At 45.6% G+C, this 17,741-nt stretch overlaps 1 protein-coding gene across 2 annotated transcripts in view; it reads right to left on the bottom strand.

Moving 5' to 3' along the window:
• Nucleotides 1–248: 248 nt before the first annotated feature.
• The window catches only part of Htt (huntingtin), a 138,320-nt gene continuing 120,827 nt past the window's right edge, over nucleotides 249–17,741 (bottom strand). The window contains exons 55-67 of one of the 2 annotated variants that reach the window (XM_005365914.3): nucleotides 17,264–17,418; nucleotides 16,751–16,890; nucleotides 15,617–15,699; nucleotides 14,109–14,239; nucleotides 13,835–13,964; nucleotides 12,019–12,174; nucleotides 8,529–8,719; nucleotides 6,710–6,824; nucleotides 6,378–6,591; nucleotides 5,868–5,973; nucleotides 4,858–5,020; nucleotides 4,505–4,665; nucleotides 249–1,786 (exon numbers count right to left, since the gene is read on the bottom strand). In XM_005365914.3, the coding sequence (XP_005365971.1) occupies nucleotides 1,573–1,786; nucleotides 4,505–4,665; nucleotides 4,858–5,020; nucleotides 5,868–5,973; nucleotides 6,378–6,591; nucleotides 6,710–6,824; nucleotides 8,529–8,719; nucleotides 12,019–12,174; nucleotides 13,835–13,964; nucleotides 14,109–14,239; nucleotides 15,617–15,699; nucleotides 16,751–16,890; nucleotides 17,264–17,418 (1,959 nt within the window). In that variant the 3' untranslated portion in view covers nucleotides 249–1,572. Of the gene's footprint in view, nucleotides 1,787–4,504; nucleotides 4,666–4,857; nucleotides 5,021–5,867; nucleotides 5,974–6,377; nucleotides 6,592–6,709; nucleotides 6,825–8,528; nucleotides 8,720–12,018; nucleotides 12,175–13,834; nucleotides 13,965–14,108; nucleotides 14,240–15,616; nucleotides 15,700–16,750; nucleotides 16,891–17,263; nucleotides 17,419–17,741 lie in introns of those variants that run through there. The other variant, XR_001229382.2, reaches the window with a different exon arrangement.

The following is a 17,741-nucleotide window of genomic DNA, read 5'->3' as shown; positions in this document are numbered from 1 at the left end:
GAAATAGCTCCAAATGACCCCTTTCCTCCAATCCACATGGACATGACTTAGCTAAGCAGCAGAGAACCTACCTTGTCATATAGCCAAGCAGAGCTCCCAAACCAAGCAAGGAAATGAGGACAGCCCATGTCCAGGACTCATTTTCATTAACATGACCAGGCTACTCTGGGCCCAGGCCTTGGTTAAGAAAGAGAGGTGGCACTGACAAGCATGAGAGGCTATCCCTAGGCCACAGGCTGGCCCAATACTGAACCTTCCCTCTGGTGCCTCATTTTGTCAGGCTGAACCCTCCCTGGTCTCTGATAGGCATAAGTCTACAATCCCCTGGGCTGACAGAAGGCAAGATGGGAAGGGTCAAAAAAGGGGCTGGATTCATTCTTAACAGTTGCTAGGACACTAACCTTTCCCTTGACCAAGAGAAACTGAGACAAACCAACAAACTATATAGCTCAGAGACATCTTTGGGGTTATCAGGCCAGCACTCCTCAGGTCCCCACCATGCAGAAGATACAAAGGGACAGCATCCACAATGGCTAGCTGGCTCCTGGGCAGGCTACAGGCCAGCTCAGCCAGGACCAGAGATGAGGTTATTGGGGTAGCCTCTTTGGATACAACAGAGACTGTTTCTGGCTAGGCTGAGGGACTAGGAAACTGCATTATCACTGTTGAGTAGATAGCTTGACAATCATGCCTGAGGAGGGGGTGCTGCAGCAAGGCAAGCCTTGCACAACCATAACAGTGGAAAGCAGCTCTCCTCAGCCCCTCAGTTAAACCACAGATAGGATTCTCACTTAGGGCAGTGAACATGAACACCTCTCTCTGTGCTGGTTAAATGTGATGCATAAAAAAGGGGAGACGTGTGAGGTGCAAGTGCCATCAGGTGTTGGGAGGGCTACACAAGGGACCTGCCTGACCAGACTGAGTAGCTACAGGAGAGGGAGCGGTAGCCAGAAGGTCCATCCACTTCCACAAACTTTATCACATGCAGCACAGGCCTTGCAAGTCATACACTTTACACGGGCATAGGAAGTTACATTAAAATTAATCTCTTTACTGATATAATTAAATTTAACTCCTGAGAAAAACAGAGAAAGGGAAAAATGATGCTGGAAACCTGGCACCCCCAGTTCCAAGCCACCCCCTCCACACCACTCATTTTGTGTCCAGACTCTGGTGTGGCAGGTACACCCTGCTGTGGAAATGTGGGTGAGAGTTCTCCAGCCCAGTGTGACAGAAGGGCTCAGAACCATCTGGTTCTGCTTCACATACCAGGGCAGCTGCAACCTGGTGACCACAGCCAGGGGAACACTAGGAAAAAGACAAACACCTGGTCAACCTAGCACCGCCACCAGCTGCAGCAAGGCTAGGACCCAGGACTCAGGCTCAACCCCAACATAGTGCATGTTCCCTGCATAGCCCACACTGTAAAATACTCCTGCCATTGCCTGGCTGTCCACTTGACACAAGTGGAAGCCTGTATGACCAAGGAAGCCCCAGCAGAAGCTTGGCATAGGCTCCTGGCTCCGGCCCCAGCAGTTGCCTCCTCTCAGCCTCTTGTGCCACAGGTACTACTCAGCAGGTGGTGACCTTGTGGACATTTCGCAAACAAGCAAGCAGCCGGTGGTATGGACTTCCTGGTGCCGCCACCACCTCAAACACAGACTGGAAAGCCCTGTGGTCGAATTCCTCCTCTATCTGGTGTCTGTAGAAGTCTGTGGCAACCAGGCAGAAAAGATTCACATCCACCTGCTCCAGTTTGCCCATCCTGCTGATGATGTGTGGGAGGCTGGTAGAAGAGTTAAGGGGAACAATAGCAAGGGTAGGAAGACAGTCTCCCCAAGTGGTTCCCTTCCTAAGTCCACCAACAGGCCTAGGGAGGACAGTAGGCAACCAAAACAGAGGGTGGCCTAGGCACATCAGCAGCAGCTGTTGCTTGCAACCCTCTCCCAGCTGCAGTCGGCTATCTGCCCAGGAGGGCAGGGGTGGGAAGGCAGAGAGGCCCAGAAAGTGGGAGCCCTGCAGTGTAGACAGGGTGCTGGTTCCCAGTGCTCTGTGCAGTAGCACTTACCTGGGCTGGGCTCCCCACAGTGTTAGTGGCTGGTGTTCCTGCTCACACTGCTCCAGTGCAGGAAGGGTAGAGCTAGCACCCTGCCTGGGAGGCTTTCCCGTACTTAGGGTGAGGCTGTGTTGTCACCACCAAGACAACTTTGCTGCTCAGTAGCTCTCATGGTCTGCTGTGGGGGAGGTTGCCAAAAGAGGAACTCCTGGCAGCACTGTTGGGACGGGAACTGAAGCTTTATTTATGACTTTCCCCAGGAGGGTGACCATGGCATAAAGATGAGAGCTAATGAGAAGCAGCACTGAGAAAACCCCGGAGGAATAAAGCATGCCAGAGGATAAGGCAGCCGCAGGGCCAGGGGCTGGCCTGAGCTGCCCTGCCTCCCCTTCTGTGCTCTCCTCCCATCATCCTTCAGCAGTAGCATTCCTGCCACAAACCCACCCATTGGGCAGCACTTGCTGGCAAATGGTTAAACCTTCTGTTTTGTGTCCCTGTCAAAGTTTTATACTTTTAGTTACTGGTGGCCCTGTCAGGAGCGGCAGGTGGCGGTTAGGTCTGGGAAACCAGCTCACCAGGAAGCAAAGCTCTGCTGGGTGAATCTCAGGTGAGGCCCTGAGAGCCTTGGGCCCAGAATGTTTCTTGCTACTGCTGTATCTTTGCTGCTGCCATTTTTCTCAGGTACCTGGCATGGGATAAATGGGCATGGGGAGACTCCCCACTGCCTTTAATGTAGTTTTGGAAATATCCTGTTTTACTGGGCATTTTTACCTGTGGGTTATTAAGAAGGTCATTTCCTCCTAAGTTGTGCTGTTTGACTGGAACAATGATTTAATATAATAATAGTGTTAGTTTAAGTAGAATTTTGATGATTGAGGGTTTTTAATAAACATAGTAAAGTTAGGTTAGTTCAGTAGAAAAATTAACATAGGTAAAGGTAAGATAAAATGTTGCCCCTGTCTCTGATAAAGCAGAGGTTGCAGAGGATAAAACATAAAACAAGAAAGAGTCACACAGCTAGAACACATGAGTTTCTATTGAGAAGCCACATAGACTGTGGTTTAAATTAATGATTAAGGAAAAACAATTGAGTCCCAGAAGCCCAGCTAGCTCAAATTCTTTTAATCTTAATGTTGGGAGATGTGTTCCCAGGTTTTGGAGTACATCACAGCTGAAACAAAGCTTTGGAAATGACTTAAGGTTAGATTGAGACGTTTCTGTAGCTTTGAGGTGAAAAAAATCAAGAAAACAACCTCAGGTTTTAGAAAGGCACAGTTCAGTGAGGGACTTGTCAGATCAAGGAACAAGAACACAGCAGCCCAATCATTATTAGTTGATGTGCCTTTCTTGCTAGAATTGGTTGATGATTAAAGATGACTAATTTCTGTCCTCAGTTTCCTGATATAAAAAATGTTAACGAGTACACCCTGAATAAAGTAGAACTGACTGTTTTTCATATATAAAAGATTAGGTTAGGGGGGCTGGAGAGATGGCTCAGTGGTTAAGAGCACTGCCTGCTCTTCCAGAGGTCCTGAGTTCAATTCCCAGCAACCACATGGTGGCTCACAACCATCTGTTATGAGATCTGGTGCCCTCTTCTGGCGTACAGGCATACATGGAGGTAGAATGTTGCATACATAATAAATAAATAAATAAATAAATAAATAAATAAATAAATCTTTAAAAAAAAGATTAGGTTAGTGATTTTTTTTAAGATTCCTTATAAAATTACTTTTTGAGACAAGTAATAAAGCAACTGATTCTTTCTTTGAAACCACAAAATGCAGCCTGACAGTAAAAGAGTGATTGAGAAAAATACCTCACTTGCTTACACTGTGTTAATCTACAAGTTGCTTGGACATGAATGTATGTGAGTTCTTGGAATAATTTGTTTTTCATCAATAATACACAGGATGTTTAACCATGTAAGGGAAATGGGAAACATGTTTTTTACCTGTATTCGTTATAATCATTAACTTGAAAGATAGAATGTAACCACATTGTAATCTTTATACTGTCTGAAACATTTGGTCAGGATATATAAGCTGTGAAGGAAAAATAAAGACAAGATTAGAGAGAGAACAGAGAAAGACCCTAAGTGTGTGTTTTTTACTTTTTACAGGCCTCAGAGAGTTTAGTCCCGTGCTGTTGTCCCCGCCCCCACCACTGATAGTCCCAGAGTATTAAGTTTTACTCCTTCAGGTAGAAAAGTTGATTGATAGTCTGTAGATACTCTTGTAGACTCACCCTCAAACCCCTGAGCTGCTGGAGGCTGGTCCTCACTGAGGCAACATTTAGAAAAGAGTTAGTTAAGCATCGCCTTGCTTTCTGTGGAGTTCTGTAGAGTTTAGTTTCAAAACATTCAATGAAACCTGAACCTGATACTAAGAGAATAAAAAAGGTCTGGTGAAGATTAAAATATATGGTCAAAGACTCATGGAAGGATACATCGCTGAAACCCATGGGCTGGTAGATGCGCTGACAAGGAAGCAGGAGAGGCTCCACATGGCCATGGCAACTGGAGTTCTTTGTGTGAAGTTGGACAGGGACAGCATGACCCAGTCTCTGACCATGGATGACTGCCCAGCACTGTGCAGAGTCTGAAAAACCTGGGGATGAGAGAGTCCTGAGCACAGGTCAGGCTGTGGGGTGGGGTGGGGTGGGAATAGAGTGACAGAGGCTACAGCTGCCACCCTTCTTACAGGATGAGTCTAGCCCTGATGACAGACCTACTGGAAGTGTGGAAATGATTCTGCCTTCAACCCCTACTCTGTCCTTGTCCCACACATGGACAACCTCACCTTGTAGACGACAGTGGCCATGAATTGTGGGTATGGCTGCTGGTTGGACAGAAACTCTCCAATGACTTTGTTCATGACATCTTGAGGTGGGAAGAAGTCGTCTAGGAACTGAGGCAGGATCCTTGCCACGACCCTGGCTTCACAGGGAAACCCCTTGCGGATCCTGTAAGGAAGGGAGCTGATCTGAGTTTCACCCTGGTTCCTGGCCTCTCAGTCCTGCCCACAGAGCAACATGACTGAGGCTCAGAGGCCCTTGACATATAGGGATGCTCCAAGTGGGGCTCAGTCCACAATTAGGATAGGAGCTTTAAAATTCGAAGGTGACACACAGGCTTTTCTTTTGCTGCCCTGATTGATCCGGGCACTATGAGGAGAATAAAGCGGAGTGTGAGAAGGCACTATAAAGGAACAGCAGGAATAGGGTGGGGTGGTGACATTATAGAAGAGACTTTCCACATCAAAATGCTCCAAGAACTTTTCACTGTTACATGTCCTATATGAGAGCACTAGTGTCAATCAGGAATTTTTCTTTCCATCAAAGATCCTCCCCCCACCACCTGCACCACTTGTTCCTGTTTATTCTTCTCAACATTCAACACTTGTCCCTTAGCCACAACCCGAAAGAGAGCTGACGTACAACTATCCCACTAATACACACACAACTGCAGTGTACAGCAGAGAAGTGCACAAGTGACACAGACACTTGGCTGTGCCTTCCTGTGGATGTGGCCCAAGCCCACCAATAGCACTTGAGCACACTCCCAGGAGTGTTTATTTCCTTAGCAGTGGACTGTGGGATCAAGGAGGGCAGTGAGTGCCTGTAACCTACATGGGTCCAGCTGTCCCCAAGTGGTGCTCTGTGAATATTCAAGCATTGAAAAATGGCCACAAGATGCATTTTAAAGTTTAAGAGGATGAACAATTACACATAGAGGCAGTTGCTCTGAATTTGGCTCTAGGATAGTCAATGACTACGGAGGTTAGAGGTAGGGTTCTGCTGCATTTCTTACCTATCAAAGAGAACAGATACCCGCTCCATAGCAACGATCACAGACTCACTATCAGGCGTAGCAGGGCTGGGGTCAGAGGTTCTGCCCGGACTGGCTTTTTCTTTTCCTGAAACAGAAACACTCAGGCCGCTATAGGACTGAAGCCTAAGAGTCTTGAAATTAGCATTTGGTGACTCATATAGGACTTGATCAGATAAACACAGACCCTTCAAAAACAGGTGATTAGAGTTCCTAGCAAGGTAGGACCCACCTCAACTTTCTTACAATTCTCAGGGATGCGGTGGCCAGAGGCAGCTCTGAAACCTATACATGGTGGTGTCATGTGAGCTGCTCCTTTGCCCTGGGCCCTAGAATTTCTGGAAAGGTAACAGGGCTGGTTTAGGATCACAATAAAGCTACAGCACCATGAGGCCTGGCTTGTGACGCTGAGTATGTTCCTGTTTCACTTTCTAGAAGCTAGGCTATGCACAATGGCCCTGGGTGAGTCGACGACCCTTACAACTTGCTCACCTGTGTACATGCAGGTGAGCATCAGGCCTAGGGCTGCCATGGCCCGATGTGGGCTTTGTACATTGACTCTGTCCACGCTTAGCTTGACCAATGACTCTGTATCTAAGCGAGAGAGCTGCTCAGACAGCAGGAGACGCTCCAGACCCCGGAGGGCACAGTGGTAAATGATGGAGGGGGTGGACTCTTCACTTCCAGACAGCATAACTCCACACATCTAGACAAGAAGAAAGGTTTGTTCTTATCCTCCTCAAAAGCACAATGACCCACACTGGTACAGTTCACAAGGAAGCCCGCCTGTGACCAATAGAACCCATCCACCAAAGCTGTCTCACCTGTATCACAGATGCTGAAAATTCTGGCCCCACATCCAGAGGGTAGTTTTCCATCAGATAGAACGCAGTGGCACACATCACCAGCACATGCTGCTGGCTGTGAATGTTCACGCAGCTGAAAATGGGAGACAGAAATCATACCTAGTCACATATAGCACCCCTGGCTGTCTGCAGTGGGAACAGTTTTAAAGCATATCCATTCACGTCTATCGAGTATAGAACCCTGGGCCGTGCCAGTGACTACACGGTTTCCAGAGCTGCATGGCCTCAGTATGGCACACCATCTCAATGCTGTACCTCTTTTTTTTAAAAATATTTATTTATTTATTTATTATGTATACAATATTCTGTCTGTGTGTGTGCGCGGGCCAGAAGAGGACACCAGACTTCATTAGAGATGGTTGTGAGCCACCATGTGGTTGCTGGGAATTGAACTCAGGACCTTTGGAACAGCAGGCAATGGTCTTAACCGCTGAGCCATCTCTCCAGCCCAATGCTGTACCTCTTCATAGGCCACTTGACTCTCCCTACAGATTCTTCATGTTAAGATGCTTCCTCAGGGTGTGTGGCATGTGCTAACTTGTAACACTCTATATCATGGGATCACCAGTTGGTACCACCAGTAGGGACCTGGCTAGCATATGATTTAGATCACTGTCATCATAAACAAAGGAACCACACATCATCTCTTCTACCCTTTCAGATGTATTCAAATGACAATGTCACATCTAGGAACTGGCTACTGCTTTGTATGTGACATGGGACTCTCTGCCCAAAGCACTGAGCAAGGTCTACTTATTATCCGACTGGACACTGTAAGCGCCTCATACCCGCCCCAGTTCTCTTTGTCCTCTTCATTCCTCAGCAGATTGTGCCTTCACATAACCTGCTCAACTCTGCCCCAGGCCAGGACCTGGAATTGCAGGGGGTGGCTGTTTGCTTACCTTGCACACATGTAAGCTATTATCCAGCAAGGACTACAGGGAAGAAAGCACCTTCCTACAAGCCACTATCCCTGTCCCAGCTCGATTTGCCACTGACTGTTGGGCTCCTGAAATGCACTTCTGCTCACCTGTCAGCCTAAGACCTTACCATCTCCAAACTTTTAACTTTACTCTGCATTTCTCAATCCACAATCCACCACACAACAGCCGGCTTTTCTTCCAACTCCCTTCTCATCCCTAACTCATGTCCCAAATTCTAAGTGCCCAGTTGTGTTCCATCAGGGCCACAGCTTCTCCCTCTGCTTCTAAAACAGAGCTGCAATGGGCTCAACTTATTATCAAAAGGACCAGCAATATATTCATGTGCAGCTGTATGTAAGACATCTTTAGGGGGAGGTGGAGATTAGAGCAGGAGTAAAGGGTCTCACAGGAAACACAGGGCTGATCAGAAACTAAAGAGGAAGCTAAGTCTGGTGACAGAAAAAGGAAGCTGGTCCACATCAGTGTGCTGAGTGCTGTAGGAGAGTGATGCAAGGCAGGACTTTTCATCTTTCTAGAGATGAAAGCTTCTGACATACACTTGTGTCCTTGTGTCTCATGGCTACTATTTCCTAAAATAGGTACAGTCCTGTCACCTACTAGAACCTGGCAAATACTTTGTTACTTCTGAAACAGGATCTCATCTGTAGCCCAGGCTAGTTTCAAGCTGATGCCAAATTTTCTGCCTCAGCCTCTCAAATGCTGAGATTATAAGCATGCACTACTATGCCAGTTCTAGCATATACTTTTAAAGTCAAACAGGGCTCTTCTGTTTTATTTTTTATTTTTGTTGTTGTTAAGACCATACTAAAGCCCACCCGCCCAGCCCCACTCACTGGGCTATTCCTTTGAGGTTGGACAGCAGATATTCACTAACAACTGGAATGAGCTGCTTTGCAGTGTCATCCAAGAGGTCACACTCCAACACATAAAGGATGCCATGCAGGGCTCCGATCTGGCTGGGGAGGTGGCTGCTCCTGAGTGTGCTCTCCAGTAGGCGGCTGACTGGTTCTGCCACAGTTTTGTCCTGAATACAAGCACAGACATGAGTTGCTGGAGACGGGTTGATTGCTAACTGCCAATGGCCTGAATCCCTGAAACTGAAAGAGCCTAGCTATAATCTAGCACACAGTAGAAGTCACACGGGGGTAGGATACCATGCAGGAAAGGTTGGGGTACAGTTCTGACCCTATTTAAAAATCTGAATTTGAGAGAGGATCCACCTTATGTGGAAAATGTGATTTGTGCCTACACTTGCTTTCCCCTTTGGAGTTGTAGGGTGCTCCTGTAACCTGCCTTGACTGACAACACTGATTCTGAGCTCTGCTGCCCTCTGTAGAACATCTCATATGTGTTGTTTACTCCTTGTCTACCTACTGGATGAATGAGCTGTGTTCTGTACGACTATTCTGGAACAGTATTCAAACCTGGTTTTCTAGGCTTTACCCAGGAATTCTCTCCTTCAGCTAATTCTGCCTCAAGTCTCTTCACTATAATTAACTTTGGTCTGGCTCCTCCTAGCAAAAGCTTGTTGGTAGTTGTGGAGCTCTTGACACTAATTTGTGCTAACCTGGACTGACATGGTATCACTTTCTCTGGGTATTCTAAGTGTGGCAGTGGAATTTTTGCCCAGACACCCAGCACACACCTTGACACAGGACTCCTCCAGCAGTGAAGACTACTGTTGTGTGATGCACTCCAGCAGCAGCAGGTCAGTGTCTGACTGACCTACCAAACACCCTACCAGGAAAGGCTGACTGAGGACTCATTTGGTCTCATGACAGAAGAAGCCATCTAGTGGTGGAGGTGTGTACTTTTAATCCCAGCAATCAAGAGGCAGAGGCAGGTGGATTTCCGAATTCAAGCCCAGTTTTGTCTACAGAGTGAGTTCCAGGACAGTCAGAGCTATCACAAAACAAAGAAGCCACCCAACCCTCTCCAGGGGAGTCTGTATCTAATGGTCTTGGGTTAAAGAAGGTTAACAGTCCTTGCCAGTTACTTCCTTCTCATCCCCCTTCCCATATCCATGTGTTCTTCCTCAGGATAGTACAACCAAGACCTCTAACCACACTTTTTTAAGCATAACACCAGGATATGTTGTTGAAGGCTGCAGATCTAACAGTGAGCAAAGAACAGTGACAGTTTGGATGCATGCTGTGGAACACTGACTTCTGGACATGACACAGTTGTGCCATGTTGAAATCAGAAAAGCTGGATTACCTGCATCTACACAAGACTCTCACAAGTACAGAACTATAATGTTCCCTCATAGCATGGGTAGTTAAGGACCAAAACCTGAACCTCAGCATACTGCACATAATCCTTACCCAGCTGCACTTGGACTTGGGAAGGTTAACTGAAGAGGGAGAAGGGTGCTATGTCTCCATTTCTGCAGCTCTTGGGGTTACATTACGTTTTAGTATGCAGCTGTTTTGAAGTCACTACAGTTCCAATAGATATGTCTTCATCCATGCTTATATGAGGAAAGCCAAAAAATACACTGGTTTACAAGCCGGACTCGGATCATCAGTGATCTATCTGAGGTGAGCAGACCTTTGCTCAGGTTTCCCCAGGAAAAGCAATGCAGCAGTGCAACACCATCTGTAGCAACACAGGGCAGCTGAAAGCCTCTCGGAAGACAATTGCCTTCAAGGACAGCCGCCTCTGTACACAGAGCTGGGAACTAGAGCCAGTCACCATTCCGCCTTGGGGGTTGTTCTTTAAAAATCACCATTATTTGCCTGATGCATTTGATTTACATTTTGCCTGAGGAACCTGGGCCTGAGCACAAAACCACAGTTACAAGGAAAGTCAAGCCACTAAAGTCCCCCCATGAAGGAAAATAGACCTCCCACAAGGACACAGTCCTGACAGCATCCAGAAGATGCCTGCTTTGAAGAGTGTGCTCACACAGGGGGACTAAGTGCTCATTGTTCCCGTTCTCTGGATGATGCTAAGCATGGCCACCCATGCTGTATACCTGTGCTAGCCTCTAGGTACAGTGACAACAAGTTCTAACAAAGGAAGACATGACATACATGGCACATGGAAAATGGGTGCCAACAGGCTCACCCACACCACTCCCACCAGTAGCCCCAACTACTTCATGCATAGCAGCCACTCATGTGTCTATTGAACAAGTAAGTTTCTTTTTGTAAAAATTAGTTTTTGTATGTGGTATGTATATATGTGTCCACATGTTAAATATGCATGCGCATTATGGGAACCTGTAGAAACCAGAAGAAGGTGTTGGTTGTAAGTTGGCAATATGGGTGCTAGAAACGAAATCAGGTATTCTGTAAGAGCACCAAGTGTTTTTAACCACGGAGTCCTCTCTCTAGCCCTGAACAAGTAAGTTTCTATTGTTATTACAAAAATGGATTCCAGGAAAAATATATTAAAACATGATGATAAGTTTAACATTTAATGATAAATTTTAAGCTAATTTAAAAACATAATTATTTTAACATTAAGTGAAATGGCGAAAGTGCCTGAGTCAACAGTCTAGAGTCACTTTACTGGCCATGCTGATGCCCTTCCAATATGTACCAACAAGAGGTGGAACACACAGGTAATTATTTTTATGTATGTATCTGACATATTTTCTATGAGAACCACCTAGTATATATACAGGAAAGGCAAAACCAAGTAGTACTAACCAAATTCTGATAAACCAGCAGCAGAATAATGAGGAATGCTGATGAGTGGGGGAATCTAGGTATCAGGTATCCAAAGAACACCTTGATTTGGGATTTCCCAGTACATATCTGTTGTCAATAAATTACCCTGTCTAAGGTGTTTTGTGACAGCAGTACAACTGGACCAAGACAATCATGATGCCAAAGATAGATGTCTACATTCCCCAATGGGGGAGTGCAAGGGTACTATGACAGTTGGGTCACCAGGGAAGACCTGTGTAAGTCAAACAATACAGTGGGATCCAGACCCTATCAGAGAAATGGAGTGGAGCTGTCAAGATGATAGACTGGCCATGGATGCAAGGCATGGTTCCAGTATTTGGGCTGTCCCAGTGCCCTCACACTTTTTGTCCTGGAGAGGTTCCCTACTATAATGGCATAAAGGCCACGGGGCACAGGTGCTTCAACCATGTTCACCACAAAACATCTCGGTTTCCTGTGGGGATGATACCAACAGGAGTTCTTTTAGCTGATCAGAGCTGTGGTTCCCATGTGCCAAGGACCTTACCCTGGGACAGGCCTTTGAAGTATGCAGATGCACGCAGCACATTTGACCAACACCAGATCCCAAAGCAGAGAAGTCCTAAGTGCTTCAATGGGGGCAGCCTCTGCACCACCTCTCACTCACCATACCAAGGACAGCAGCTGCCTTACAAGTGGCAGGTACTAGGTACTGAATGAGGATTTCATCTTCTGAAGGGTGTACTCTTCGAAGTTCTGTCAGCGTTAGATACATCATTTCAAACTGGGTGCGTTCAGTGAATAAGTCTGACACCACGAGAAGCTGGAGACATGCAAGATCAGAACAAGAAGAAGAGCATTATACCCAGAGGAATGTAAAAATGTAGTCTAAAATGCAGTGGGTGGCAAGGCATGGGAAAAATAGGGGAATCTTCAGTACTGATTGGAGAGACTTAAAATACAGAATGTAGAAGTAGTAACAGAATATCATGTTAAAAATGCCTTTGCATATACACTACAGATGGAGGAAGAGCTTGGATTTCAGCTGCCACATATACAAGGGTGATCATTTTCAGGCAATGTCCATTAATACAGGGCCATGTGCTCAAAACTCCTAGGAGCAAGAAATGGGCAATCATTTCTCTCTCTGCTATCATTGTTACTTTAATTTATTATCATTGAGTGTATGGATAACGTATGTGTGTAAGCGCAGCTGTGCACAAAAACACAGCATGTGTGTGAAAGCCAGGAAACCACTGAGAGTCAGGTCTCTCCTTTTACTGTGGTTTCTGAGGATCAAACTCAGGCTATCAGATCTGCTGCACAGGAAGCACTTTAACCTGCTGAGATATCTTGCTGCCCACTATCACTTATTTATTATATATATCTATTTGTTTTTTATTTATTTTTAAGTGTTTGGGTGCTTTGCCTACATGTATGCTGGCATACCATGTGTGTGCTGTGCCCACAGAAGCCAGAAGAGGGACTCAGATCCCCTGGAACTTGAGTTACAGGTGGTTGTGAGCCCCCATGTGGGTTCTTGGAATGGAACCTGGGTTCAGAAAAAACAGCCAGTGCTCTTAACTACTGCTTTCTCCAGTTCCCACTATCACTTTTAAAAAGACCAAGCGGGCCGGGTGATGGTGGCGCACGCCTTTAATCCCAGCACTCGGAAGGCAGAGGCAGGCGGATCTCTGTGAGTTCGAGACCAGCCTGGTCTATAGCGCTAGTTCCAGGACAGGCTCCAAAGCCACAGAGAAACCCTGTCTCGAAAATCCAAAAATAAATAAATAAATAAATAAAAAGACCAAGCGACTATTTTAGAGCCTTTCAATTTTTCTTTCCAGCCCTGTCAATATTGATAGATGTCACTCATAAAACAAACACCCTATGTTTGGGGCTGTAGCAGAAGAGCACGAAGGCCCACGAGACTATTTATCTGACCTATCTACTTATCTAATAAGAAGGGTAATGTCTAGGAGTCCACAGCTGTTTGTCACCACCGTAGAAGAGACAGATAAGATGAGCCTTTGGAACTGTGACAGCAACTGGCATATTACACACTGGTGCTACACTTGAGAGCATTTACCTGCTCTGGATCTGAAAAAGAACATCTGTCCTGTCACCATCACCAACTTCAAACACTCGGTTGCTCCAGACCTGGGAGGCTGTAGGAGTTCCTTTATAGGTTCTGAGACATTACAAACCAGGTGGTGTGTGTGTTGTGTGTGAATGTATGGATGTGTATGTGTCTATGTCTTCATATGTGTCTCTCTGTGTATCTAGCAAATTCATGGCACATACAAGTATGGTATGTATGCATTTATATATATGGTATCTATCTAGTGCATCTATTATGGTATTTGTATGATGTGTCTGTGGAGTGTATTTTGGTACATGTGTGTATGTGTATGTATGTGCATGTGTGTGCACAGCATCACACATGCTTCTGGGTGTGGGGAAAGAGGGGAAGGTAAACTTACAGATCGAACCACTTCACTGATCAGGATGACAGGGGTCTTTCTGGCTGTACTGGATGGCAGGATCCAGCGGCTGTACAATTCAAGCAGAAACTGCGAACAGGAGTGAATATCAACCCCAGCACGGTGTTTTCTGCAGAGTGTGAAACATGGATATTTTCCCCATACATAGATGCGAGGTTCACCTCAAGATGGACCCCAAACATATCAAGTGATTGATAAGAAATTTCAAATTGCCTTTTTTTTTTTTTTTTTTTAAAAAAAAGCCAGTATTAACCTGGAATTGACTGGAGACACAGGTGGTGATGTTGGTGCAGGAACATCAGCCTCTTCCTCTTCCTCTTCATCCCATTCCTCCTCTCTCAGGGGTGTGATATTGTTCCCTAGCCACACAGAGTGTATGGATACCTGCCACAGAAGCAAGAACCAGATTTAAAGTTCTTGCTGGGTAGGTACAAGCCAGTCCACTACTCTGAGCACATAAGACCACTGTAATGATCTATCCCTTTCAGACCTATATGTACTGTCAGAGGAGCCCTTGGGTACAAAGGCTTAACTGTTGGCAGAAAAACTTTGACCTTAGGTTCAAGGCTTGAATGAGTGTCTGAAAAAAGTATGAAGTAAAAGAGGCTCCAGAGAGTGACACTACAGTCCCTGGAGAAAGGGGACCATATACAGACTTTATAAACCTGGTTCCCATTCATTTGTGTTTTCCAGGAGTAGACCCTGCTTTTCTGGGCTAATTGCTTAGAGATATCTCTCCAAGGATGCAGTTGGAGATGTAATTGTTTTAGGAAGGTTAAGGGGCAGCCAAGAGCCCCAAGCCCCCAAATGCAGCTCCAGATGAAGTGGGTTTCGCACTGACCTCCCTTCTGATTGCTCCTCTACAAACCCTCCTGCTTTTCCCTTATGACCTCAGATACTTTCAATGAAGGCAAGCTGAGAATTGTGGATAAATTCCAGTTGCCAATGTTCTCCACACCTAGCTCCTTGCACCATCTCTTTCCACAAAATGAAAGTGGCAGTTCATCCTAGTAGCTTTTTTTTTTTTTTTTTTTTGATAGCTGATATGGTATCCCAGGCAAGGAAGGGCTAAAATGGACCCACACAGGCTTACTATATTCAGCTTACAGACACTGGAACTGGAACTCCAGTACTGAAGGAAGCAGAGTTAAATGAATGTAACAGAGCCAGAAGGGATACAGTCAGGGACATGGGACCCTTGAACACGGTCACGTATCTAGGGGCCCCAGGCATCTTGTTTATCACCTCATCTTTAGAAACACTCCATGAAGAGCAGATCACATTCTGTCACTATGACTTATCTTAGGGCAGAACTTTCTCTGCAAAGGTAGGAAGGAACAGAGGGGTTTGTCTAGAAAAGCAGCAGGTACCACAGTTCCTTGACCCCTGCAGTCAGCAGCTGTCAACTATCCCTATTTGTTCTTACTAAAGTAATGCTACCTGCTAAGCTATGCACTCAGTTGCTCTCTGAACTAGCAGCCAGGAAGCTTTCAGTGCTGCATCTGACTGAGCAGATCTCAGCTGACTTTATTTTGTCCTTCCTAACCTTTCATGCTTCTTAGCTCTCTCCTGTCTCATATCATTCCACTATGTTTTATACACATCTGCATGCTTATATGCAAAATATATTGAAATCTAGAATAAAGTATGTAAATAAAACTTTTCTTTAAGTGTGGTATGTGGCTCAAGCCTGAGGACAGACAAGGCTGGTTATAATTTCAGCCTGTAATCCTCAGGAGGGAACGGAATGGTGTAACTGACCTGGCCCAGCTTGTAGCTCATGTTGCCTAGCTCCCGCTCTGAGTTGATCTGCAGTAGTAGTTTGTCATGGCTGATGAGGGCACCTGTAAAACATCAGCATAGCACTGCATAAGACCCTGACTGGCTGGACAGATGTTTGCCCAATCCGGTTATCCTCTTCATTGGCAAGATGGCTCAGATATACAGAGGCCCAGGAGGTCTTGGAGTACTGTCACTTCGCAACCTGTTGAGCTGGCAAGCCTGGTAGGCAAACTAGACTCTTTTCCTATGGCTGTCTCAAGCTAACAGTGTTAGATCTCACACCACCCATCCTCTCCCCAAGGCACTCTGATGCTCTTAGAGCTGTATTCTGAGTTCCTATAGCTATCTATCCACACCTTTCTCAAGACTCTACAGAGCAAGTATGTCATTTCTCACTCACTCTATTGGCCCAGACAGAGGCTCCTCAAGGTCTAGGCCCACGGCCATTTAAAGTCACACTGCTCTGTTAAATTCAATGTTCCCAAAATCATTTTGAGATACACAACACACTGAATTTCCATACAGAAACTTCCCCAAATAAAGTCTTCAAGGAACTTAAATTCCTAAAAGAATGAGGTAATTATAAGATTGAAGCAGTTTGTTCAATAATAACGAGGGTGATGGCAAAGGGAAGGGTAAGGAGGTTTTGGAGGGGGTTCATTTAGTATACATTATGTACTTGTACAAAAATATCTTTATGCAACACAGTAACTTGTATAATTAATAAACACAATGGAAAGAAAAAGAACCTACAAAATTCTCTTCATTGAAGCAAGATACATCCTGGTGCTTATGGTGGTACAAGTCCAGACAAAGCATGAGACTTGTGAATGGGGGCAATACACTCAGCATGCAGCCTTCTTGTTAAGCCACAGCAAGAATGCTAGCCATGGCTGGACAGAAGGCTCAGTGGTTAAGAACACTGACAGCTCTTCCAGAGGACCTGAGTTCAGTTCCCAGCACTCATACGGCAGCTCACAGTTGTCTGTAACTCCAAGATCTGACACAGACATGCAGGCAAAGCACCAATGAATATAAAATAAAAATAAACTTTTTTTTAAAAAAAAAAAAAAAGAATGCTAGCCACACTCTTGTTCTAGTTCCTTCCTGTACCTGTAGTAGCTGGCAACAGGGAAGGGACAGGATCCCAGGCTTGGTGAGAATGGTGAGTGGCAGTATTCTCTCTCTGGGAAACCATTTCTTGGATCTCTTGTTCTACAATCCCTCTGATCATGCTCAATTTTCTTCCAAATCTAAAATTCAGAACCAAAAGAAAGAACATGTTTGCTTTTTTCAAACATCACAGGAATGAAAACCACCAGGACTTCTCTTTCACTTGCCTGAAGCAGCTGGTGTAACAGCAAGCAAACCCTGCTGCAGGTGCTTATTCCTGACCCAAAAGTCTGAGCCTGAATACCCAGTGAAGCTCATACAATTTCACACTAAATCTTCAGCTTGTCACCAATGACCAAAATCACTTTAGGATCTATATCCCTGGGCAGGGCCACAGACACATATTACATCAATTCTTTTAACAAAGGAAAGGGTATGGGAATTTAAAAGTGGAGTGGGCTACCTCACCATCCTCTGCAATAGAATGTAGCCCACATAGAAACTCAGGCAAACCTGGTATCGAGAACCTTCAGAGGCTTGTTCCGGGGCTGTTGCTCCAAGCAGCTTACAGCTGGATTGCCAGCCACAGGCACAGTCATTGCACTGAGCACTAGAGAGGTGATGGCCTGCACAGCCAGGACATGGATCTGGGTCCTTTCTGTATCTTCCTAGAGGAACAGTCCACACATTGACAACATGACAACAAGATACCAACCACTTATTCTGCCTCTACTTCACACAGAGCCCAAGGGCCATAAGGCTTCAGAGAGGAGAACTGGATTCCTTAAGTCCTGTGGCTTCCCATAGCCAGAGTCTTTTGTTCAAGTTTGTTTGGCATTGGTCACACATCTATATACCTAGACCTTGGAGTAAACCTGAAGTATGCAAATATTTGGCACAGAACTCCAAATAGGCATTTACCTCAGAGGACATTGCTCTTAAATACTATCATTTGAGAACACTGGCAACCTGGCAGTTACAGAAACGTTGG

This window comes from Microtus ochrogaster, unplaced genomic scaffold (assembly GCF_000317375.1).
Source record: "Microtus ochrogaster isolate Prairie Vole_2 unplaced genomic scaffold, MicOch1.0 UNK5, whole genome shotgun sequence".
In the NCBI taxonomy this organism is placed as follows: Eukaryota; Metazoa; Chordata; class Mammalia; order Rodentia; family Cricetidae; genus Microtus; species Microtus ochrogaster.
Note: the sequence above shows the minus strand (reverse complement) of the source record. Positions and strands in the feature narration are given on the sequence as shown.